This window comes from Equus asinus, chromosome 11, assembly GCF_041296235.1.
Source record: "Equus asinus isolate D_3611 breed Donkey chromosome 11, EquAss-T2T_v2, whole genome shotgun sequence".
NCBI classification, from domain to species: domain Eukaryota; kingdom Metazoa; phylum Chordata; class Mammalia; order Perissodactyla; family Equidae; genus Equus; species Equus asinus.
In genome coordinates this window covers 79,695,744-79,722,896 of record NC_091800.1, presented here as the reverse complement: position 1 = coordinate 79,722,896, position 27,153 = coordinate 79,695,744, and the positions used below count along the sequence as shown (strand labels likewise).

The 27,153-nt window shown below is 37.6% G+C and overlaps 1 protein-coding gene across 2 annotated transcripts in view; it reads left to right on the top strand.

Moving 5' to 3' along the window:
- The first annotated feature begins 642 nt into the window (after window positions 1–642).
- The window catches only part of NALF1 (NALCN channel auxiliary factor 1), a 615,953-nt gene continuing 589,442 nt past the window's right edge, over window positions 643–27,153 (top strand). Inside the window, exon 1 of one of the 2 annotated variants that reach the window (XM_014841844.3) lies at window positions 643–2,497. In XM_014841844.3, the coding sequence (XP_014697330.1) occupies window positions 1,583–2,497 (915 nt within the window). In that variant the 5' untranslated portion in view covers window positions 643–1,582. The remainder of the gene's footprint in view (window positions 2,498–27,153) is intronic. The other variant, XM_070520135.1, reaches the window with a different exon arrangement.

Here is a 27,153-nt window from a genome sequence, read left to right as displayed (position 1 = left end):
GGTGACCCCTGGTAGGGGAGGTCTTACTGTTTTGTTCCTAAGACTCTATGAGGCCGCTTCTACTCTGCTTTTACTTCCGAATACGAATTACGTCGCTGTAATGTATACAGCTACATATATAGATATGGATGCACACACACGATCCCTTCCGTATACTAAGATCATTTGACAAAATAATTTAATGCACTGGTAGCTGCTGATCTCTAGTTGTCTAGAGATCCCGAGGCACATGCAAAGAGACCAAATGTCACCTCCTCTCTCCTCTAGCCAATTCGTGTTTACTTCCCTGTCCCCCAACCTTTCAATTAAAGTCGATCATTGCTTAGTAAAGAAGGCGATCCCCAGACCCCCGCCCCACTGGAAAGAAACCTCTAACTGCCTGCCTGCAACTCGGACTTTTTCCGGAGGCAGAGGGGAGCGGGAGATGCTGAAGAAATTAGCCAGCATCCTCAGCCATGCAGTCCGCCTTCTGACTTTTATCAATCATAATAGAAGGAAAAAAACGAAACATGGGGAGAGGGAATGGAGAGGAAGGAGCGAGCTCCAGAGCCCAGAAACCCAGGCGGTGCGGGCGGGCACAGCCGGCCCCCACCCCCGCCAGCCCCCGAGCGTCCTCGCCCTCCTCCTCCGCCCGGGCCGAGGCCGGTGCCAATGCGCCAGGATGGAGAGCTCTCGGCGCGGGAGGAGATGACGCAAAAGCCAGCGCTCCCCCCAAAAAAGTGTTTCTCCAGGATGAAGATGGCGGCAACTTAGCCGGGGACTGAAGATGACTGTGGCTCTCGGGAGGCCCAGCCCAGGCGATTCGGCCCCGAGGTCCGGGGGAGGCGGCGTCAGCAGTCAGAGCCCGGCGACGGCGGCGCCCGCGGGCAGACCTGCGGCAGCGGCGGCGGCGGCGGCAGTTAGAGCGCGGGGTGGGGGGTGGGGGGGAGGGAGAGCCCTGCCGGCGGCTGCTGCCCAGGCTCCGGACTCGGGGAGAGAGAGCGAGAAGTAGGAGCAGGAGGAGGAGGAGAAAAAGGAGAAGGAAAGGAAGGAGGAGGAAGAGGAGGAGGAGGAGGAGGAGAGGAGCTGGGGAGGCGCTCTGGTCGCCGTCAGCGGGCAGCGGAGACGCGGCATGCCCCTGGCAGGGGAGAGCGGGCTGTCCTCAACAGAGCCATGGGGACCCGTGCTCTGACAATGCCTGGGTGAGAGGAGCAGCGCCAGCCACCCCGCCACCTCCACCATCACCTCCTGCACTCAGCTCACCACCGGCCACCAGCCCCAGACTCCTCCGACTGCCTCTCTCTCTCTCTCTCTCTCTCTCTCTCTCTCTCTGCATTGTTGTTTCCCACTCTACAGAGGATGGGGTCGGCTGATGATTAGGTCGGAAGCAAGTCAGATCTTCCTCCAAAGCCTGGTAATATTTATGTAGGCAAAAAGAGAGAGAGAGCAAAGAGAGGGAGAGAGAGGGAGAGAGGGAGAGAGAGAGAGAAGAAACGGGAGGAGGGGATAAGGAAATTAAACCCTTTAAGTCAATGCATATTGTGGTGACACCGGCACAGGAGCCCTCACGGTGGAGTCGGCCAGGGCTGTGCGTTCCCAAAATATGACCAGGGGTGCTTGGATGTGTCGGCAGTATGACGACGGCTTAAAAATCTGGTTGGCAGCACCCCGGGAGAACGAGAAACCGTTCATCGATTCAGAGAGGGCTCAGAAATGGCGACTGTCTCTGGCATCTCTCTTGTTTTTCACAGTCCTGCTCTCTGATCACTTGTGGTTCTGCGCCGAGGCCAAGCTGACCCGGACCCGGGACAAGGAGCAGCAGCAGCAGCAGCAGCAGCAGCAGCGGCAACAGCAGCAGCGACAGCGGCAGCAGCAGCAGCAGCAGCAGCGGCAGCGGCAGCAGGAGCCCTCCTGGCCCGCGCTCCTGGCGAGCATGGGGGAGTCCTCGCCCGCCGCCCAGGCACACAGACTCCTCTCCGCCTCCTCGTCCCCCACCCTGCCCCCCTCCCCGGGAGACGGCGGTGGCGGCAAAGGCAACCGAGGCAAAAACAACCGGAGCAAGTCTCCTTTTCTAGGAAACTCTGCCAAACCCGTGTGGCGCCTGGAGACTTGTTACCCCCAGGGCGCCTCCTCGGGCCAGTGCTTCACGGTGGAGAGCGCGGACGCCGTGTGCGCCAGGAACTGGAGTCGGGGGGCGGCGGCCGGGGGGGAGGAGCAGCCGGTGAGGGGGACGCACCCAACTCCCCTCTGGAACTTGTCGGATTTTTACCTTTCGTTTTGTAATTCCTACACACTTTGGGAGTTGTTCTCGGGGTTGTCCAGTCCCAACACTTTGAACTGTAGTCTGGATGTGGTGCTCAAGGAGGGCGGCGAGATGACCACTTGCAGGCAGTGCGTCGAGGCTTACCAAGACTACGACCACCACGCTCAGGAGAAATACGAAGAGTTTGAAAGTGTGCTCCATAAGTATTTACAATCGGAGGAGTACTCGGTGAAATCGTGTCCTGAGGACTGTAAGGTAGGAACAGTGGATCCCCCCACGCCTTCTTGTGCTTTTTTATCTGTTTGTTTGGTTGGGGTGACTTCTAGAGTTTTGAAATAATGTTTTGACTCTGATTTTGTTACCTCAATCATTGTTTTTGTGGTAATAAGAGCTTGACTTGCTGCTTGAGTTGGAAATACCTTGTGGATTGCTGGTGGACTGGTGTCTTCATCTGGGAATCCTTGGAAGATAAGGGAAGACCCTGGTCTTCTGCGATAATAAAGCTGGTACTTAAACTAGCTCTCACAGCTGTGTGATTGGTTCGAATTCTGTTACCTTAAAAAAAAAATGGAATTTGAATGCAGCTTGTTAGGAAGACAGCTATGGGACTGCATACTGATGACCCCAGCTAAAATCAGGAGTCAAAGACAGGCGTGTATTGTTTGGCTTATGGACCTGCACACATGAGCTCTGATAGTTACATCATTAAGTTGGTTGACCAGAGGACAAGAGAAAATGTTTCCAGTTGTTTATGTAGGAAGAACAAAAAAGCATTTTACTTGTTTAACAGGAGTGGTTCTGGTTATTTGGAAAGTCTGGAGGCCTACATAAGCATATTTATTTACCATAAGTTTCTTGTTTTCTCTTAGACATTTGTACTATTGTTGATCTGAGACTCACTATGAGTGGAAAGGTTTAATTAAGTATCTGGTGATCGATGATCAATGTTAGGTTATTTATCAGACACCTTATGTAATTAGCTTGAATTTTCAGGATGCTATCCAGAAGTACTAAATGACAAATGCTTGATGCTATGATGGAAATACACTGAACTCTTTAATAATGTGTATTATATTCTACCTCTTATTGTTTAATATACTAGTGGATATAACCTTTGTTGATTGACAAGGGAAAAGTGTCTGCAAGTTTCTTAAGAAATGGCCCGGGCAACCGTGGGTGAGCGTCGAAGTAGAAGTGTCACTGTCCGTGGTGCTGAAATAAGATTTGCCCAAGAGCTTTGTTAAAGATGAAGATACTGCAGTGACCTTTTAGTAGGCAAGAAACGATGACAGAATCTCAGTGAGCCTTAGTGTTTTGTTCCGAGAGTAATTTCTTAAACAACACAATAGAATAGTATTTCTTTTCAAAAGAAATAATACACTACATTCTCTCTCTTCCTTTCTCTTCACTACTCCCCCGGTCCCTTCAGGAATAGAACGATTGTCCATCTTTTCCTCACTTGCTTTGTATTGGGGAAATGTGATCAAAGGCACTATGGATCAAAAGGTTTTGTGACGCTTTGACTAGAGAACTGGGGTAAGGGATACCTATTTAAATCGAACGTTGTTCAAGGGCTATATTTTACTTTGGATTGATTAGTTGTGCTTTTGACAGTTTAGCTAAACTTAGAGTAACTTGCTTTGTCAACTTCTTTAAGACTAGAAACAGAATTTTGCAAATGGTAATATTGAGTTTACAAAATTAATTTAGAATGATACTTCTCTACATAAATGGATCTTAAACTTTCCTACATATTTTTCTTAACAATACCACTATATTCATGACTGGAGATTAAACTTATTCTTAATGTGAGAAGTTAATAATGAATGGCTAGGGTATTTATTACATAGTTCTTTATTTTGACAAAATATGTTGCATCAAAATTGTAAAGATAAGGAAACTCATGAGTCTGCTAATTCTACTACTAATAAACAGGTTGCAAATATTTCAGTATATTTTTGTTTAAAAGTGGTACCTTGTAATAATTTGAATTTGCCTGCTTCTCTGGATGTAAACTCATATAGAAATTTCTAGTAATTACAATTTGCATAGGTTTCAGTAAAAGACAGTCTGCATTGACAATAGATTTCAGCATATTTTCAAATAACTGCATCAAATGTATCTTTATTCAAATATCCAAATTTTAAATATATGTAAATATTTATTTTCCTCTTGACCTGAAATAATTCTCAACTTTATATTTATGTCATCATAGCTGTAGGATAGTGTAGGTTGAACTAATTTGTAATGTTATGGACTACTTCTGGATTGTGTTTTTGTATAAAGTAGTAGTTGTTAACTGTATACAGAAAAGCACATTATAAAATTCTTAACTTCTTTTTAGAAACATTTCTTCTTCACATTGAAAAGTAAACACAGGCATTTGAGTTTCTCACCACCACAACACAGAATTTATTACTTGTGATGTTTTCTAGTTATTTCTCGGTTGTGTGATTCTTGTTTGTCAATTTGAAACATTTGTTCTGGAATAACTGTTTTCAAAAATTACAGTTTCAAATTTAAAGTGCTGGTGTTCTTGATTGATAACTCACAAATCAATTGGTTAGTTCTTCAGTTTAATATGTAATTTCCTAATGATTCTGAAAAAGCCACAAGCACATCCATATACAAATTTTATTGCATGGCTTAAAATGGTACTTGTAGTCTTTAAAGAATGTGTCTGAGTTTCTTTCTAAACACTTTTACTTATTTCAAACATACTTATATTTATGAAATGATGACTATGGTTAGGGGATTTGTTCAAGATATACATTCTATGCAAAATTTTCCATATTTTAAGGTAACCACAAAGTCCTAGCCTACATTAAAAGTAAATGCATTATATTTCTGGAATTGGTAATACATTCATTAAAAAATTCAATTTTAATATTTTATTAATATATTTATAAAATTATAGACAGGAGAACACATGTAATCATATTAGTTATAAAAATTATTAGAATTTATATTTTACGAGAAATATATTAGCTTTACTGTGCTAATATATAATTAAATGATTAATGCATTAGATTTCTAACTTTTAAAAGTTAGGACATATTATTACCTTTGACCCATTATGCTGAAAAAAGAAAACAACTCTTAATATTGATCTAATACAATCAGAGTGTTTTGAGTCCATAGTAATTGGAGATCAAATTCAGCTTGGCTTTACTTTAGTAAACCTTTGTATTGCAACATATAGTAGAAATCATTTGCACCCAAAAATATTTTTTAATATTCTGAGAAAGAGCTCATTTAACTATTTTTTAAAAGTAAATATACATATTAATCTGGGAAGTAATTTATGAAAAAATAAAGAGCAAGGACTATTGCATATACCATTTATACTTTAGCATTCAAGCTGCTACATTATGTAAATCAAGTAGCAAAAATTACGACAGTAACTCTTCGTTGTAGTTTGCAGTGTTATTCAAAATGATGTTTTTGATATATAATAACTATCTGACAAATTTGTAAAAATCTTAAAGTTGGCTAGTCATATTAAAAAATACAATATTCTGCACTTCAAAATTACATATGTATATTATTAACATGCTTGATTTTTTATCTAAAAAAAGATTTTCTCTTAAATATGCCATTCTTTAGCTTCTGTGCACTCTTGAATTATATATTACAAAACTGGGATAGTTAGGGAATATAAACTTCTATGTTACAGGTAAACTCTTGTTACTGATACCTTTATTTACTTACTATACCTTAAACTAGATGGTGTGTGAAAGTGGGCTTGAGATTAGATTCTAACACAAATCACTGCATCATCTGTCTTTTATAGTTCTTTCAGAATAAATTCTAACCTCTATACTCTCAAGATGTATGCCTTCTCATATTTTTATTTTATAATCTCATATGCAAGCAGACTCTGTTGCTTATTTTTATTTAACAGACCCTGACCAAAAGGATACTCTGCCAGTGTTAGGCATACATAACAATTGTGATATCTGAGGCTTTCTGTATTGCTTGCGGGAACCACTCACAAACATTAACCAATTTGAGAACATAGAATTTGGGTTACATAATGTACAATTTGGAAAAAAAGGCATTTCTTCAGTTCTTATTATTTGTGTCATGCACCATAGAGTCTTGAAAAAGTTTAAGAAAATCACATCTCTAACAATGCTTTCCACTTAAATATTGAATCTAAAATACTATTTTGCTGTTGATTAAGTGCTATGGTACATATTATGACAGTCTAGAAGTGTGGAATACATCTGCAAATAGGTCTTTTATATTCTACCACTTTATTATTTTCAAATCTATTATTTTCAAACTATTTTTATAGTTGAATTGCTTCTCCGCAGAATCAAACAGTCTAGCCTTGCAGATGATCACCTTAACCATTAATAAAGCCATTTATAAGGTCAAAGCCACTATCAGAACCATTTTTATGACCCAGATTTTTGTTTTTCATATTTTTGCTCATATACAACTACTGATTTATGATCTGTTTTATATTTATAGAAAAAATACCCAAATTTTATCTTAATATTAGATGCCTGTTGTTTTATACACTAAAGAATGAATATTTTTACTTTGGACTTGTTACTGGGTCAAATTAGTAGTTATATAGGGCATAATCACAAAGTTTTAATAATTGCTGTTATCCATTGACTTTAATAACTTTAATTAGATGAGGTTGGTGTCTGCATATGCAAGGTGAATTAAAATATGAAGGAAAGAAATCAAATAATGCTGTCAGTCTCATGCTTCCCCACATATTAAGATATTTTTTCTTGCTAGATTGAATATACAAGAACAAATATGCACGTAACTATTTTAAACAAAATAATATTTTGGTTTGAGTTGTCTGACCTATTGCTTTAACTTTAATTCCCAATTTCCTTTTTAATATTCATCTTCTGTGTTGACCTCACATTGACCAGGCACCAAACATTTTGTTGTATACTTTATATTTATTTATGCTGCAAAGATGTTTCTTCAATATCAATAAACATTTACTCTAGATCAGTTGTCCTTGGGGGTCACATTGGAATATCCTAGGGATATTCGAAAATGCCCTAGCCTGAAGAGATTTTGATTTCCTTGGTCTGACTTGTGTCATGAGCTTGGGATCTTCCAGTTTCCCTGGTACTGTGTGGCCAAGGTTGGGAACCACTCTTCTAGTTGACAGTGACAACTAAAGTGTAAGACTTTTTACCTCCTATGCCTCAGTAGTACATTATAATCTCATTTGCTCAGCTGATGAGAGTAGAACTCAGGGAGATATTTTTAAAAAGTGATAAAAGCAATAGGGCATGGCCAGAGGGCAGGGTATCAGAAATGTAGGGCCTGGGCTGAGGAAGTCCATGAGAAGTGAAACAACTGGGTGAAAGGGTTAGAGGATGTGCCAGAAGAGAACACAGACAGAAAGAGGAGGGTGCGTAGAGGACCAGAGTATTGAATGCATAAAGATGGGCCTATTGGTTTGGGATTTTCTGTCTTTTAGCTGAAACTGAGTCATTTTACTCGTGTTCAATAATAGGCTGAGCACGTGAGTGCAGAAATTGAATGACTGTCTTTGTGAGACTGATCACCTATTTGATTAGAGGAGTCCCAGCCTCATTATTTTTGTCTCTAATTTTAGCCTATACAAATGGGTAAAATTTAGACTTTTTCAAAAGTATATAGTTGGTTTTGAAAGAAAAACCTGTTGAGTTTCATAATATTTCTCATGGTTCAAGTCTATTCTTTCTTCATCTATTCACTTTATTAAACCTAAGGAATTACAAATGCTTTTTCACTTTTTTTCAGTGTAATGACAAGCCATGTTTTCCTATTTACTTATATAGATAATACTGGCATAACTAGTTGACATTCATATAGTTTTTTGAAGGTACAAACTGCTAAGTAAGTCACAGATTACTACCAAGCTTAATGTAGGAATTAGTTTTAAGAGGATCTTATCATTGTTCCATTTTGAAGTGATTGTAATATCAGTCATATTTTAGATTACAAGATGCTTTTAAACACAAAATCTAAGTTTTGTCTAATAAGAAATTAAGTATTGGGGCCAGCCCTGTAGCGTAATTGTTAAAGTCCAGCACACTACACTTCGGCAGCCTGGGTTTGTGGATTCAGATCCTGGGCACAGAGCTACACCACTCATCAAGCCATGCTGTGGTGGTGACCCACATGCAAAATAGAAGAAGATTGGCACAGATGTTAGCTCAGGGCTAATCTTCCTCAAGCAAAAAAAGAGGAAGATGGGCAACAGATATTAGCAAAGAGCAAATCCTCCTCACCAAAACAAACAAAATTAAATATTATTGCAATCCAAATAATGGGATGTCTTTAATGAAATGTTCTAATTTACTCTAATTCTTTAAAACTGCAAACAAGAAATCGTTAGCATTTGCCTTTCTTTGGTAATAATTAGTGAATGATTTATGCTACATATTGTACTGAAATACATGAAAATATTTAATTTTTGAATATTTAAAGTGTTAAAAGGTAATGGTTGACTTTTTTTTCCTCCTTGGTAGTCCAGTCTGTTTCTACATTCACTCATTTATAAACAAAACATTGTAGAAGCTACCACAGGTGGTAAGAAACAGCCTGCAAAAAGTGGGAAGTTTAATATCTGTTTAACTACTGTTATTGATCTTAGCAGTAGCAGTGGTATATTCACGCGTACGTATGATGGGTGAATGCAGTAATCACGTCTGTGGAAATACAAGCGGATTTTTTTGTCAGCTGCTCCACCCTGCACAAGAGGGAAGAAGGGAGCTCGTCAAAACTGTCTTCACCCCTCAGTTTCCTCTCCTTCCTGTCAGCGTGCCTTCTGGCTACCACCTGGCTGAGTCCTCTTTTGGCACCTGGAAGCTGCGTTTCCAGGGCCTGCGTCCCATGGGAAACTCAACGTTCAGGAGTCTTTTCTCTGTATCTCCACTGCCATCAAAAATGATCAGTCTTTTTCTTAGTGAACTATCACTGACTTAGTTTATTGAAAAGAAATTGAACTAAGATGTAAATGGATGATCATGTCAATGTATTAGCTCTCTCAGAGAATGATTTGAATCATTCAGAAATTTAAGCGCTGGAACAAGCTTCAATACTTGCTAACAAGCTTTAGAGCTTATTAGAAGTCAGAAACTAGTCTAATTCATTTAACCTGCACGTCATCTCTATGAGGTAAGTATTATCACAGATTTTACAGATGAGTGAAGTGAGGACATGGAGTTAACTATTCCAAGATCAAACTTGTGTTAAAAATCAACACACTCTCTCGATCACTTTAGTGTATTTTCTTTTTCCCTTTCACTATAAGCTCTTATAAACATATCAAAGAATGAAGGGATTAGTTTAATAAGTCCCTATATGCTTGGCACATAGATTTAACACCTGGTAAAAATCTTATCATATTTACTTCCTTTTTTTGTTTTTGATTTATCATTAAAAACATTTTGCAGATAATATGGCAAGCTAAGATGACAGAAATTTGGGAGTTATGGACAGCTGGGATGGATGGCCAGGAATCTAGTTTCCTCATTTCAAAGGCTTAGGAGGAGATATGAATATGACTAAATGGTATGATGATCAGCAGAACACCTAAGTTTCAGATTTCTGTTTTAGAGCTGAGCAGAGAAAGGATGTGTGTAAGGTTTTGGCGGGAGGGAAGTAAAGGTCTGTCATAGTTCTTACACTGAACTTATAAGTTAAATAAAATACAACTACTTCCTGTTTGTGATCTTTAATCAACAGTCCCATTTTAACCTTATTGTTTTAAAAGATGTTTGAGTTTATTAGTTGAGAATTGTCTGTATATTGCCTGACATCTGTAACACTTAGAAATCTTAATTTTAGTCTAACCTTTATTAGTTCCTTATAGGCCTTGTCTCCAAATACAGTCACATTGGGGCTCAAGCTTCAACATACAAATTTGGGGGGAAACAATTCCATTCATCACACTAAGATATGCATTAAGAGCTGTAGGAAATGCCTCTGGGGAGGTGTCAATGCTCGGTTGTGAAGGACCATGTATCCCCTGCTAAGGCTTTTGAATTTCATTCTCTGTATGAGAAAATATCAGAGAGGAATTTTAATCAAGGTATTCAGTTGGGATCATTTGTTTTCTCAAAAATTAGCTCTGACAGCAATGTGATAATAGGTTGAAACAGGGTGAAGTGATGTCAGAGACACCAATTCAGAATCTGCTGTCTTCCTTAGGAGTAATATGATGGCTCTAAGTCAGCACTCTTCAACAAAACTTTCTGTGATAATGGAAATGTTTTATACTTCACTCTGTCCATTAAGGTAGCCACTAGCCATGTGTAACTATTGGGTACTTGAAATGTGGCTAGGGTAAGGAAGAACTAAATTTTAAATTTTATTTAATTTCAATTTGTTTAAATCTAAATAACCATGGGCCGGCCCTGTGGCACAGTGGGTAAGTGCACACGTTCTGCTTCTCGGTGGCCTGGGGTTCGCCGGTTCTGATCCTGGGTGCGGACATGGCACCGCTTAGCAAAAGCCATGCTGTGGTAGGCATCCCATGTATAAAGTAGAGGAAGATGGGCATGGATGTTAGCTCAGAGCCAGTCTTCCTTATCAAAAAGAGGAGAATTGGCAGTAGCTAGCTTGGGGCTAATCTTCCTCAAAAAAAAAAAAAAAAGACGCATGTGGCTGGCAACTACCATGTTGGACAGAAAATTTTATGTGACCAAAGTGGCTGTGGAAGTGGAGAAGAAAGGCAAGATTCAGGAGACTTTCCTGAGTTCAAATTTACCAATTGCTATGTAGAGGAAGGATACAATTCACGCTTTATAAAAGATAAGACTCTGGATGTTGATACCATTTAATGAGATATGAAATATAGGAGGAAGAACGAGTTGGAATTAAAATTGGTGAAAGAAACAAGGGGTTAATTTTTGGAGATAATGATACCAGGAGATGTCCAGTAGGTAGCATACCATGTTAGTAAGGAGTTTGGGTGTGAAGTTCACTCTCTCCATGTAGATTTGACTTGGGAAGCTGTGGGCAGAGATTAGATGACTTAATGGAAACAGATTATGTGGAGAGGATGCCAAAGATGAATCCCAAGGATAAACAACATTTAAGGATTTGGGCAGAAAAGGAACCAGGGAAAGAGACTGAGAAGAAACAAGCAATGAGAGTGAAAATGAGAGCTAGAAGGAGAACAGGAGAGAGAGATCAAGAGAGGAGGGGAGAGGGAGAGGCAGAGGCAGAGGTAAAGGAGAGAAAGAATCATGAGAATGTGAGCATCTAAAAGGTGTTGGGAAGGATTTTAAGAAAGATTCAGAATTAGTCAAGGGCATCTTGTGTTGTGGAAATGACATGTGTAAAATAAAGCCTAGAAATAGGTCACTGAATTTGGTAATTAAGTCTTGTTGACCTTACAAGAATAGGTTCAATAAATTGGGAGGAAGAGATGTCAAATTGTGATGGATTAAGGAATGAGCTGGAGTGAAGGAAATGAAGACCAGTCCAAACTACTCTTCATTAAGTTCGGCAGTGAAAAGAAAAACAGAACGGAATAGGTGGGAAGATATGAATATAAGGAAATAAAGATTTTATGATGAAAAACACTTTGGAATATTTGTAGCCTTTGATCTAAGACCTAGTTTGGAGTATGAGATTGAATGTTTCAGATTCAGAAATAATTAGTGACGGCACCAGCTTCCTAAGAAGAAGTGATGGGCTCCTGTCTCTTGCTAGCCTTGGGGAGGAGGAGAGGTTGCACCTGTACATTCTGCTGTACATCTAAGATCCTTTGTTTTCTTGTTCATATTTTAAATGGGAGCAATGCATTCATTTCAGGATTTCAGAAAATAAACACAATTATTAACTCGAATATGCTTAAATGAAGTATAAAACTCATTTTCATATAATATAAAATAACCAACATAGTACTCATTACTATAAATTATTTTCTTGAGGAATGTGTTGCCCTGGGATTCAATGGTATATTTAGAGAATACACTGAATTAAATATGTCTATCTCTTTATAGATTTTCTTAAAAAATATTTTATACATTTGATAGAAAGTTCTAAATAGAAATTAATTTTAACCCTAATAGAGATGTATAGTAAAATGGTTAAAAGACCAATTGAGCATAGACTGAGTCCAACTCTCAGTTTCACCCTTTATTAGTTATATGATGTCATACAAGTTCCTTAAAATGGGAATTCTAGTATCTCTTTCATAGGATGGTTATGGGGGAGAAATTAAGAGACTTGTCATGCACATGAAAGTGCTTAACCTAGGGCTTGATGATACCCAATAAATGGTAGCAATTCAATAAAACCCACGGGGCAATAGCCATGGGAAACATCAGTAAAATTAATTTAGTCTTCACTTGAGATCTCATATAAATTTTCTGATAGACAACACTCATTTACAAGAATTTTATATGCAGACGTTGCATTTTGCATGGTAAAATTCTCTGCTTTATTACATTTACATTCATTCTACTTCTCTAAATTATTGAACAATGCTAGAATAAAACAAAAAACAAAAGTTCAGCTGGACTGAAGATGTTCTGTTAATGAAGCTTGAATTTTTTCTCTGTTATTTCAGATTAAAATTAAAATGTGCTGGGTTTTAGACTGAGTGGATCCTCTTAGATTACTCCAAAGGGACTTGAGCACTTTTGTTCACAAACCTCCCTGGGAGGACAAGTGGAAAAACCATTGTAATGGTCTTCCATGTTCTGGTAACTGATGGGTAAAATAACCTCGGGGAAGGTTCTGTGTTATATAGTTTGTCAGGCATGGCAAAGTCACGTGCCTCCAAATTCCATTTTAAAAGATGGAGCCCTTTGCCCTGTACTCTAGCTACTTGGCTTTGTGTTTGTTTTTGTCATCCTTGTTATTTTCTGCTCTGCCCCACATTTGCCCACGCTGCCATACTTAGTATTATTATGATTGGGGAGGAAGAGGAAGTAGGATATTGCCTTGGCATTGAGCTAGAGCTAGCAAACAAGGCAAATGTAGCAGGTGCCAAGATACAGAAGACAGAACATGGTAGAATCAAAGACTTTAGGCTGTGCTCCATGAATCGGAAGATGATTGCCCCGAGAAAGAGAAGACACAGGGAGACACAGCCAGGTTCCTTAACTTGATAAAAATTGTCAGGTGGAAGTGGAATCTTAGTATCCAGTACTATGTATGACTCTAGGGGTGAGAAAGAGGCTCTGTGTATAGATGTTTTAGGACTATCTCTACTCCATATAGGAAAGAGTGTTCTGTTAAAGGATGCAATGGAAAAGGTTTCCTGAAGAAATCAGAGCATGTTGCTATGGAAGATGTACAAATGGGACAGGAGCTATCTGCCATGACCCTAGAGGGCATCTTGCCTATGTGTTGAGGTTGACCAGATGATTTTGAATATTCCGTTTGGCATCTTTAGGCATAAAATGAGGCACCCAGAAGTGATAACTTTGCATAGTGAGATTTTACTTATTGCCCGCTCCTGTCAAAGAAAACAATTCCTTACACATAAAACATAACTATTAGCTTAACATCTTGCTCTTAGTAATTAGTATTTTGCTTTTAAAAAGGTAAGTCTTGACAACTCCAACTTTAAATTATTTCTCTGGTTCCTATTCATGCTGTTATCAGTCTGAATAATTTTTAAAAAGAATGGATCAACTAGATGTGTTTATCCTGAAGATAGGAACTGAGTTAGACTAATCTATAAGTAAACTTTTTTTAATTGCTGATATGAAGAATAAGCAGTCATTCTTCTCTTCTGAACACAAACACTTCAATCACTATTATAAACTCTCAAATAACCCTCTTGAACAAAGCAGGACTCAACAAACATGGTCACCCTAGGAAAGAAAAGGTGGGTATGACCTTCCTCCATGGTTTTGCAGCACTTCTTTTCACATATTAATTCATCCCCACATCCATTTCTTTGGGGATATTATCACTAGGAACAAAGTCACTGTATAAAATTCCTCCCTTTTGCGGAGTTTTACCCTTTATTAAGTTTTTACAATAAACAGGTCCTATACTGATAACTTTAGCATCCTTATTTATTTCCCACAACAATCCAATATCATGGGCAGAATTTGCTTTCTTCAGCAAATGGGGTGACTGAGGCTTAGAGAAGTTAAGAAATGTGCTGGAGTTCTCCCACGTAAACATGACATAGCCAGAATTCAAACCCAGTCATATCTGCTCTTAATCTCATGGGCTGGACAACTGTTATTTTGTACTGTCCACTCTATCACAAATCATTGCTCATGTCTACATTGTTTTTAGGGAGGAGAACGTGGGTGGATGACAGTAGGCGTGGATGACAGTAGGCGTGGATAGAATATAAAGTTCTTTGGCGCATGAAAGAAAATATCACTTACTTCATCTGAATTTTTTTGTTGTTGCAGCGGCTTGGAGTAGGGTATGAGCATGGTCCTAAAGTCAGAAAGGCGTAGATTCAAATGGCTGTTCCAACAAGTCCTATAAAATGGGGGTACTCATATCCAGTTTGAGGAGTCACTGAGAGAAGGAACAGAGCAGATGTATAATATGTAACTGGTGAGTTGTGGTCTCTCAGTGGAAGCTACTAAGAAGAGACAATCGCTTCACACCACACGGCAACAACATTCTGCTCTCTCTACTCTTAGACACTGAGCTGGTGGGAAACACTGGCAAGTTTGATCCTCTAATCCAGGAACTGGTTTCTAATTAAAGTGCTCCTTGTAGTCTAGACCAACTGCGCGACAGAGATCTTGAACTTAGTTTCCATGGAGGCATTTTTAAAAGGCACTGGTGATGTATTTAACCTTGGGAATCACAATGACCCTTGATAAGCTGTGAGAGTCTGTCTAAAGAGAAACAACTGTTTTCAAAAAGGTCAGTCTGAATCTTAAACCATTTGAAAGGAGAAGTTCTCCTTCCCTCTAGTGAAAATTAGACTTGTTGCTATGGGCTGTTAGGCAGGACCTTGTGGGACACCTGTGCTTTCTGAGGCCATGGCTTCGTGCCAAAGTCTAAGAGAAGTAATGGAAAAAAAGAAAGACCACATGCAAAGGCAAATGATCTTGCTGTCCATGGAGCCGTGAGTCTTTACCTCTGATCTGCCTTGTGGTTGGTTGGCAAATTATGACAAGTTTCAGGTACATTCTGTTTACTTCATGAAGTTTCTAAATATACATTGAAATTTTAGAAGTCATTTATGAAAAAAAAGAATCCTTTCATATAATTTCAGTTTAGACTTTTGAAACTAAATGTTCATTTTTATTCAATGTATCTGCAAATTCCAGTCCAGAGGAGGGAGTTCAAGTCTGAGTGAACAAAAGCCTTGTCAGCGTAGTTTGGCTTGATTGATGAATATAGATTATTTGGTTTTTCAGCTGTCACGATTGTCAACCATTCAACCATGGACTTGATTTCTCCAATTAATTGGCTCTTTAAGATTGTTAAAATAATTGATCCAATCTTTAGGTATTTTGGTATTTTTTTGTTCTTAGGATTTAATGGATAAAACAGGCTAATCATCTATATGCTATTTCACGTACAAGGAGTCAAAGATGCTATTTAACTATTATTTGGCAAAAGCAGTCATACTAAAAGAGTACCTACACTCTTTTTTTATTTGTTTATTTACTCTTTGACAAATTTCTCTTTTCCAAATAACTTCAAAATCTGGGGGAAGTTAACAAACTCCTTGATATTTATAAGTCTGAAATTTTTAGTTTTACACTTTATATATGATGTTAAGAACTTGATCTTTTCCATAATGAAAGTCTAAAATGTTTCCTTAAAGCTATAGGGATTAATTTTTGTATTCCTCAGTTATTTCATAAAGTTAGAGACTTTTTAAAAGGCCCTAGTTGCAGGGGAAATTCTTAACATCAACAAAGGGGTCAGGCTTTGCCCTAGTCACACAGTCCAGACCAGCAGCCCCATCAGTGTGTTTGCCGAAGAGCTCACGGTCATTCCGTTCCACTGCTCTTGAGTATTAGTGCTTTTTCTAACTCCCATTTTGGCCATTTCGCATGGGAAAAGAAAGGTAAGACCAATAAACAACTACAATTGAGGCAAATATAAATTTACAAAGAATTGAAACACTTTTGTTAATCAACTTTTTTGGCTAATAGTCTTGGTCAGAAATATGATGCATCACTGTTGAGGAAGTGATGTTCACTTTTCCAACATTGCACTTGAATTGGATGGATGTCTAGTTTTCTCACAGTAGTCACTTTAAACAGATAAATGCAAAAGCTAAGCGGTGTAAATTTGCATTTCTTTAACAGTTTGATGATAATCATAATAATACTAAAATAGTATAGTGAAAGGCATGCTGCAGCACTCAATAATTTCCTTTTTTTTCAAGTCAAGACTAGAGTTGGTGGATTGTAGAAAAGTTAACTCGTGATAGATACAGGTTAGGGGGAAAATCATGTCTCATCTAAATATATTAATTTATCTTAGTGGCCTGACATTTGAAATACGTGAAACAAGATGAAGTAGCTGAATGTTTGCTGCAAATGGACCAAAAAAACGCAAAATGGTATTTGAGAGTTCCCATTTCCTATCTTTGACTGATTATCACAGTTTACTCTTGTCCATGTAATGCTGTCTCCATTCTGGGCTATTTTGTATGGCCCTGAGCCTATTCCTTTTCTACTTTAAAAAAAAAATTACCATAACAATATTTGATGCATTTAATGCGGTAAATTATTAAAGAGAATTTCCCGAGTGACTATTCAACCACTTTTCTCTGACTTCTCCAGTTAATGGTGAAGGGCTGTCCTTCAGGGCTGCTCATGCTTGTGGGGGAATGAGCAAGTGAATCAGAGACCAAATAAGTGTCAGCACTGAAGAGAATGAATACATTTTCTCAGAATGACCACAGTGATTATTTGCAAATGATGTGATAATTGTCGCCCAGAAGCCTTAAAGGATGCTGCTTGTAAAGAACATTTGAATAACTTAATTTATAATCATTGCCTCAGGCAATGCATTTCATCATACAGCTTTTGTGCACTGTATAGGATAAAACATGATATAGGGACAAGTGAATATTGCTTTTTAAAAATAAGTCTTCGGTGGAAACTGTTCTTGGATAATTTGAGCACTATTATTATATGACAGTAGTAATTTAGTCACTCAGAAGATATCCCACAGTGCACCTAGTTAAAAAAATAATAAATAGTCAGACATTTTAGCATATGTGACTCATACATGGCCATGAAAGAAATGTATATATAAATAGAGTGGTTATTAAAGTGAGGGAAGGAAGGAATATGAGGGAAAATGGGAGAATACTTGCTTTTCTTTTTCTAGGTACATGTTAATGAGAACAAGATTAAAAGACTTGTAAATCTCTTAATCCAAAACTTGTTGTGTTCATAATCTGTTACTGAAAAAAAATCTCAATAACAAATTTTCCTTTTCAAATGGTCCCACTCTCAACCTAAGTGAAAATTAGATTTTACTCAGAGCTTTGAAATCAGGACAGGGCTGCAATTTCAACCTGAAGTTGTTCCTTCTAACTTGCTTATGAAAAGTTCATTGTTTCCTTCTTAAAATACAGTAGGCTTTAAGTCAGATAATTACAAAATACCAATTTTATAAAATATGGTGTTTGATATCTCTGTTGCTGAACAACAGAGCTTTTTATATTGGAAATATAAACATAGTATTTTATTTGTGCATGCTTCTTTATGGGTAATTATGGGTTTGAAAAGTAATAAACAACAGTATAATTACTCCATGGCTTGCAGTAGGGATATGTGTTTCCTTAATCCAGCCACTTAAAGAAAGAAATAACTATTCATCTCTGAACTTTTCCAGAGAAGTATTTTTTTAATTCAATATTGTTTTCCAAATTTAGAAGACTTTATCACTGGTTCTGCTGATTAGTTTGTGAATTTTAAGAAACTGGAAAGATACTATAACTTTATCGTGTTGTGGACCAAAATCAGAAAGAGACTGAAAGAGAGAAATATCCACTTAGAAAAAAACAACAGAGACTATTTGACAGTATAATAGAAACTTTTTGACTAATCCAACCATTGGGATAAAAGCTATAGGTATTTTTTTTCTTTACTGCAAGATCCTATTCAGGGGCGGGCCCCGTGGCCGAGTGGTTAAGTTCTTGCGCTCCGCTTTGGCGGCCCAGGGTTTCACCGGTTGGGATCCTCGGCGAGGACATGGCACCACTCATCAGGCCATGCTGAGATGGCATCCCACATGCCACAACTAGAAGGACCCACAACTAAAAATATACAACTATGTGCTGGAGGAATTTGGGGAGAAAAAGCAAAAAAAAAAAAAGTAGATTGGCAACAATTGTTAGCTCAGGTGCCAATCTTTGAAAAACAAAAAGATCCTATTCAAATAACTAACTATGATGTCCAGAGCAGCAAAATTACTATATCATCTGAGAACCCAACTGGACAGGTCAAATAGTTCCAAAAGTTCAAATTACTCACAGGGAAATGTTTTAAAACATCACTTTCCAAATATTGTTCCTTATTATTTCACATTATGGAATAAGCTAGAGTGTTGGCAATAAAACAAGAGAGAAACTGAATCCCTAATGGCCATTCAGAGGATTTTTGTGGAAAGTCTGTTACTTATATAGAAACAAATATAAATAAATACTGTGACTGCTTTGGTCTTCTGATTTAAAGTAAGTTTTTTATCGTCAACAGCCCAAATATATGGAAAATAATTGATATACATCTATTTCTCTGTCTTTGTAAATATAAATTTTACTTTTTTATTTTAACTTGATTCATGAATAAGCTGCAAAGTTATGAGCAAAGGTGGAAGGCAGTTTTCTTCCCTATTAAGATAATAATAGTTAATAATTAGCACCTACTAGTGGTGCTGGACCAATTTTTTTAATTCTATGAAGCAGGTCTGATAATTATCCCCATTTTGCAGCTGAATAAACAAAGACCCAGGGTATAGGACTCTTAACTAAAGCTTTTAACAACTATTTTATGTTTGTTTTCTATCACATTGCTATGGTATAGAAGCAGTCCTGTATTCAAGGATTACAGATTATTGAAAAGGAAGAAAATAAGAAATCACTGAAAACAATAGCTTGAAGACAATTTCTAGCAACATGTCAATGATTTACATGATAAGTCTATAAAATGAATTCCCTACATAGGTACTAATCCATTTGTTTCTCCTATTAGATTTTAAGAATATTATTAAAGCTAGGAGTTATGTCTTATTCATTTTTTCTCTAATCACTTGTAAAGAGGAAAATAAAAAACAGGAACTTGTGATAGTTATAAAACATTGGGCAGATTCTTTCACACTCCTCCAACCCAAGGGGTGCAAGCATGACCTCTCTCTGAATCTGGGCGTGCCTGTGACTGCTTCATCCAAAAGCCTAGGGCAGAAGTGATGCTCTCTGACTTCCAAGGAAGATGATAAAAGGACATGCAGTTTCAGCCCTGTTTTCTGGGACATGCATTCTTGAAGCTTTGAACTGTCATGTAAGACATTCAATTAACCCAAGACCACCACACTGTAAGGAAGCCCAAATCCCATAGAGAGGCCATGAATGGGCTTTCTTGTAGATAGTCTCAGTTGAGCCCAGCCTTTGAGTCAACTCAGAACAGGTGCCGCATATGTGAGTGAAACCTCTGATGAGCCCTATGTCCAGCCAGTAAGTCACCCTGAGCCCTTCAAATCTTCTCAAAGCACCAGATATTTTAGAAGAGAGAAAAACTGGCCCCATTATGCGATGTCTGATTTCCTGATCCACAGAATCCTAGACTGTAATAAAATGGTCTTTGTTTTAAACTACATTTTGGTGATTTGTTATGCAGCAATAGATAACTAGGGTGATGTCCAATAATAGTTTGTTGAATGATTCTCCTTTATGTGAGAGGTTCCCTTAAGTAAAACTAATGAAAATTGAAATTAAAGAAACCTATGTGGCCTCATATATTTTATTGAATTCTTTTCTTCTCTGATTAGTAATGTTGGTAAGTAGTTTCTTGACACTGTTATTACGATGTTTTCTCTTGCCTGTTCATTAATTCATTTAATAGCAAATATTCATGCATTGACTCTTGTGCACAATTCATTATCTGAGGAAGTATGTCATATTTGATGTTAAGATACAATGCCTACGAGCAGGTTGTGTATAATATAACTGAAAAGATACAGTTTGCAGCTGCATATGAATAGTGCCATCCTCTGGGAATTTAGGACAGACAACCTTCTTACTTCTTTTACTAGATTATACCAATATGTTTCACTGTGTCTCTGTATGTGGCAAGTAAAATGGAAGTTAATGTAACTGTCTAAATAATTAAAGTATCAAAATACATCCGCTGATATTTTTGAGGGAAGAGTAATTTTAAGGCTGCATTATCTGGAATATTCGATTGAAATACCCATATTTTGATTTTTTTAAAAATTAAGGAACCATAGTAAACTAGTCCACTTGAAATTGAATCATTTACTGTGCATGTATAACAAGCATTTTCAAGTGGGTGATTATTATCATATTCTCTCTTAGTCGTAGAGTTTTTACTCTTCTTGAGGAGAAAGTAGTTACAATTTCATGCATATGTTAAAATAATCATCTCTTTGATGGTGCACCTACTAGCTATGTCTTTGGAATATTACAAACAGCATTTTCACATTCAATTTATCTGAAATATTTTGGGAAGAATTATTGGCTGCTATTCATAGAAATCAAGAAAGAAAACTGGGTATGGTATAATCAGGAGCAAGCAGCGTTATCTGACCATTGGGTAGAATATGGAGAGACAAACAGTTGTGATGAAAGAAAGCACCAGTCAGTTTTCTGAGTGACTTACTAGACTTTTAATCCAACAGAATGGTCACCAATTTTCATGGATAATTCCAAAGATGAGATAATATTACATTTGACTTCTTTTTAAAGTTTAGGTTGAAGTTAAGCAGCTTGAGTTAATTTTTCTTGCTTTGCAAAAAAGAAGAAAAAGTAGTGAATTCCATTGTATAAGTTATCTATTGCTCTGTAACAAATAACAGGAAACTCAGAGATCTAAAACAATGCGTGTTTACTGTTTCACAATATCTGTGGGTCAGAAGTCTTGGCACAGTTTAGATACATTCTCAGCAAGGCTACAGTCAAGGTGTGGGCCAGGGCTGCGGTCTCATCTGAGACTCTACCAGGGAAGGGATCAGATGGTTGTTGGCAGAATTCACGCTTTGCAGACCATGGCACTGAGGACCTCAGATACTTGCTGCCTATTGGCTGGATGCTGCCCTTGGTTCTTTGCCATGTGGTCCTTCCTAGGGTAGCTCAGAACCTGGTAGCTTGTTTCTTTAAAGCCAGCAAGGGGGAGGGTTTCTCAGCAAGACAGACGTTACAGTCTTCTGTCATATCATGATAATAACTTGTCTCATCTTTGCTCTATGCTGCTCTTTGGAAGCAAGTCCTGCCCACACTCAAGGGGAGGAGGCTACCCAAGGACATGAGGACCAGGAAGGGGAATCTTAGAGACTATTTGCACATCCATTACTTTTAAAGGTCCCTCAAAGACATTATTTTTAGATAAGCAGAGACAACTTCACGTATTTTTAAATCATCTCAGGTGAAATAACTGTTTATTTTTCTTTTGTCACTGAGTGAAGAAATATTTGATATTTAACTATAAATGTAGGATACCATCAGCATCATTAAGTGCAAATGTGTTTTATTGCAGGTACGCAGGTAAGTAAAAATTTACGAGGCATGATTCTGCACAGGGAAAATGGAATTTTAATTAAAGAAATTGAAAATGGTTATTTTCAAGCCTTCTTATTTCTTCCAAAATTGTTTCTGTGTAAAGTTCTGAAGTTTACCTTGAAATCTTTTTAAAATTTAAGAAATTTGCTATAATTATAGAATAGTAAATGTCACATAAGTGCTTTAGAAGAATACAATCTGTTTCCTACGATGTATTTTAGGCTAAATTAATGAATTTTTGGAATCTATGGTTTCCAAGTGGTGACCTATAATTCTCATAATAAGATTGACTTATTTAGGCCAATAGAGTAACCACACATATACCTTTTTAGTCATTCATATAGATCTCATTTGTCTGGAATGCTGTTCATAATTCTAAATTGAGATTAAAGTTTTCAGCAATGGGATTTGAAATAAACATGAAGGTACTGTAGGGCAACTGCCCGTATGAATATAGGTCTGGAAATCATCTCTCTTCAACTATTTTCACCCAACCAGAAGAATTATTTCTTTTCACCAATTCTGGAATGCCAGATATTCTTCTAGGAGCTGCATCCTGTGTCTTTAGTCCTTGATCCTCATTAAAGTACAAATTCTACATACCTAATACTATTATACATTTACTCGAGTAAAATGATTTCCCAATTTATTGCTTACTGCATGGTTTTGTTAGGGAGAGGAAAAATACCCCTGGGGTAGGAATGAAGGTATTGGGGGCAGGCTTGTGGAGGGAGGGGGACAGCCAGAAGGCTCTATCGACCAGGGTGCATCAGGTGGTTGTAAATCAATTAACAGCCTCAAATCTCAGTTGCGTAAAACAATGACACCTGCAAAAGGTTTCTTTCTTACTAAAATTATATGCCTTTTGTTGATTGGCAGTGCCTCTGTTATACATTTTCACTCCAGAATCCAGTCTGACAGAACATTCTCTGTCTAAAAACAATCTACCAGAGAAGACATATCTTTATATTTCAGGGTCTTGTTTATGATTGGTGCTGGGTTTTTTCCTAGAAGAAAAATGTTTATCTGTCTACCTTTCTATCTCTCTCTCTCTCTCTATATATATATATTTTTTTAAATTTTGGATTAAATCCAACTCTACCATTATCTTCCAAATTTAAAGGTAAGTTCTCTTAGGAAAGTGTTCCAAACAAGACTTTATTATTGGCATTCTTTTGGATAGTATGATAATTGAGCTAAAATTGATATAACTGATAGATGAGACTTTTCCATATGTAATACTAAAATGTCATTAGTTTGAAAGCAAATTCTAACTTTCTGGGGAGGGGAGAAGCGAGTGGGCATATGTATATAGTAACATTTTGCAGTCCTCCCCCACAAAGCACAGAGGTTAAAGAATCCCACTGTTTAAAAGGGTATTCTCAATCCCTTCTACCCCTATATATTACTGTGGTTTTATGAATTTAAATTATCCGAATAGGTGGGAAGTAATAGAATGCTTAGTATTGAAAATGGGAAGTAAGGTTTGGGGATAACATTCTAATTTTCAGATTGGTATGTTGGGCAAACAGGGTAAGGCTAGCATCGACACTTTCCTGCCCACCTCAGCTTCCATTTATTCTTTGTCACCAGGTAGCTCTATTCCATACCACAGGCTGGACCATATGGTTGTTTAAGGAAGTTGAGATGGATTACTGCAAATACATCATTACTATTTGAAAATGATTCCAAGCGCATGCCGCCCAATAGCATCATCTTGGTATTCAAAGGAGAAAACGGAATTAGCAATCTTTCATCTGGATTTGGGTCATGCTAAAGTGTTAAAAGAAACTCGTGCAAAATTTTAAGATTTTAAAAATATTTCTGGATTTTCCTTTTTGCCATAAATAGAATTGTCTTCCTGGACATTCTGAACTGATTATTAAGCTGTGTGTATGTTGTTCTTTTTTTCCTATGCATAATTACGGGTTTAGAATTAATGTGCTACATAAAACTAGCTCCAGGACTCTATTATTTATCCTTGCACTATATTTGGTACATAATTGTTCACTAAATATTTGTTGAATAGATATTATTCATTTGGAGAAAATCTTGTTTTAATTTCATAAACATAAAAAAAAATGTCGGGTAGCAAAACCTTCTGTGACTCTCAGAAACACTTGTCCTTAAGCAATACTCTTGAGGAAATCAGGCACAATTCAGCTATGGTCTTTTTCCGCATAGTTTTTAGGTAAAGTCATGCTGGATCACAATGTCAAAATCTTGTTTGAATTAGGGAAAAAGACGTTAAACAAACCCATCTCTTCATTTGAAAATATATTCATTCCATTGTCAAACTATCAGCAATTGTTGGATTTCTTCAAATCAAAGCATGATTCATATAATTACTGTATTATGATTAGCTTTATTAAAGGACTGAAGGTATTTTAATGGTTTGTGACAAATGAAAAGAAGATGAAGTATGAAGAACTTGTCTGCAGTGAGAACTGCTCAATATTGAATTCAGTTATAGTTATGGTTGAATATTCTTTTAATAAGATTGAATCCAGAGGCAAGACATTTTGTTCCTTAAAACCCCATTGAAGTATATTTTAAGAATGACCTACATAATAATGAATTTTCAAATTCTTATTAACATCTTGCAAAAGAAAAAAGAGAACTCTGGCATAATGACTTGGCTTTTCAGTTTAAATTCATAGTTACTATTATCAGTTTTCTTTTGGTCATTTCATAAGAGTCTCTTGCATAGTTATTGATTTTCTAGATTTTCTTTAAATCTATATTTTATTTATGGCTGCTTACAACTTTCTACTCTGCAGACTGTACTTATATCTAGTCATAAATATTAGAGGAGGGAAATTTAAGTTATTTTAATTAGCTAGTTTTAGAACCCTTCAAAAAGGAGATTCCCTTAGAAATTTGATAAGAGGAGAGTATTGATGTCCATTATTTACTGATCCACATCAGATTTAATCATGCAGAAAGGAAAGACCAGGCAAGTTTTGATGCTTCAGTAGTTGTGTGGAAAATAAAAAACATACTTTTACAACACTTTGTCTTTTTAGAAGCAAAAGCCTTTGATGTTAGAGGCAATGTCTGTTTTATAAAATAGGATTTTTGATCATAAGTTAACATGTATTTTCTCTCCAAACATCTTTAAAGTGCTGTTAAGTTTATTCTCTATTTTTTGGCTTGATTCCATTCGCAGATGGCTTTTGTGTCCTCTCCTGGCTCTCCTTGGCGGGTTTTTGGTCAATCTGGCCCTATCCCAGGGAAGGCAGCACAGGGGTCTTGTGTGTGCACGTTTGAAGTTTTAGAATGTATTTGATGGAAAACAAAGATGAAACAAGGAATTGGAGTGATTAGGTTCATTCACTTGTGCATGGAATTTACCTTTGCCAGATAACCGCTTTGGGATCTTATTAAAATGAAAAGCCTGATTGGTAGGTGTGGGGTGGAGCGTGAACTTCTGTTTTTCCAACAAGTTTCCAGGTCATAGCCATGGTATGGGTACGCGGAATGGACATGTTTTGTGTTGCAGTTGTGTGGGGTTTGAGATAGTTATACCAATGAGACTTGCTTACACCCCACTTGCCTTTGTTCTAGCAGACTCTCAGTATTTATGATTTAACATCTACAATTTGAAAGTCCATTACCTGTAGGCTTAATTTGTAGTATTACTGAGGTACAGTTTTGAATTGTACACTATGAGAATGTCATTCATCAATTAAACAAATATGTGCTGATATCCTGCTATGTGCTAGGCATTCTCTTAGGTGCTGAGTGACAAAGGCAAACAAGTAAATGGATAATTGCAATACAGTGTAGTTATTGCTACACTAAGGGATATCTTGGTACTGTGCGAAGCTTTGGGGGGCCTTCTCAGAGGACCTGATGTCTCAGCTGAAACCTGAAACCAGCAGTGGTATGTGTGGGAAAGGGCAGAGAGAAGCCTCCTGGATTCCCTGATGCTCAGTGTGTTCCATAGATCAACATCGTGGATGTGACTGGGAAGCTTGTTAGAAATAGTCTTGGGACCCACCCCAGACCTCCTGCATCCCTAAATCAGAATCTGCATTTTAACAAGATCCCCAGATGATTCATGTGCACATTAACAAGATCCCCAGGTAACTCAGTCAAGGAAACACTGGCTGTAGGTAAGAGAGAGCAGGTGCATTCAGTAGACTCCAAGAAATTTATTTCAATGGAGGAGACAGCTGGGCAAACATCAGAGAGCTGGTACCTTGAGGGCCAGTGGGTGAAAGAGGTTATTCTTGAGTTTGTCAGTTCATCACAGAGTATGCATTTTTTGTATTATTTTTAATTAACTGATACAAACATCTGGAAATGCTGGGTACAAAGCCCATTATTTGCTTGGAGCTCTACCACCTTCAGAGCTGGGGCTTATAATGATCAGGGTTGGTCCTTTCTGGCTTCAAGTGATTAACTACAGTCCCTGTACTAGATCATCAGGGAACAATCTCTGCTTGAAAAACTAAAGGGTTATGCCAGCCATAAAGAATATTGCTTTGGCCAGTCTACTCTAAACGAATGTTTTTCTTAAAGACCTTCACTCGTTTTCAACATGCTACACTTCATGTGGGGCTTCATTTCCAGTGAGGCAGCTCTCACTGTGGCGCTCCCTGACAGATGCTCCTGTTTCTTAAGCTGTCCAACAGAAGAGCCTGGGATCTCAGGAATATAAGGGTCCACATGTAAAAGCACAAAACAGACATGGTCTTCCTAAAATCGGCCATGTTTATTGGCTGCCTACTGCAAAGATACTTATTTGCTTGAAGTTATACTTACCTTTCATAAATCTGTCCAGTTTACCTTTGATAAAAATTTACTTTTCATAAATCTTATTTACTTTTCATAAATCTATCCAATGCCTTTTAATTATAATTGTTATGTTCAAGGATACTGTTCTTCATCAGACTCATTGGATAGTTTATATTTAATGCATGATCTATCAAAAGCAAATAAAATGAAGTGGATAGAAACTTGAACATAAGAAGAAAGTAAATTTGATATACTGTGAGATCCATAGTTAAAAATGTATTTTAAAAGTTACTGAGTTTTTTTTTATAAAGATTTTTATTTTTTTTCCTTTTTCTCCCCAAAGCCCCCCAGTACATAGTTGTATATTCGTTGTGGGTCCTTCTAGTTGTGGCATGTGGGACGCTGCCTCAGCGTGGTTTGATGAGCAGTGCCATGTCCGCGCCCAGGATTCAAACCAACGAAACACTGGGCCGCCTGCAGCAGAGCG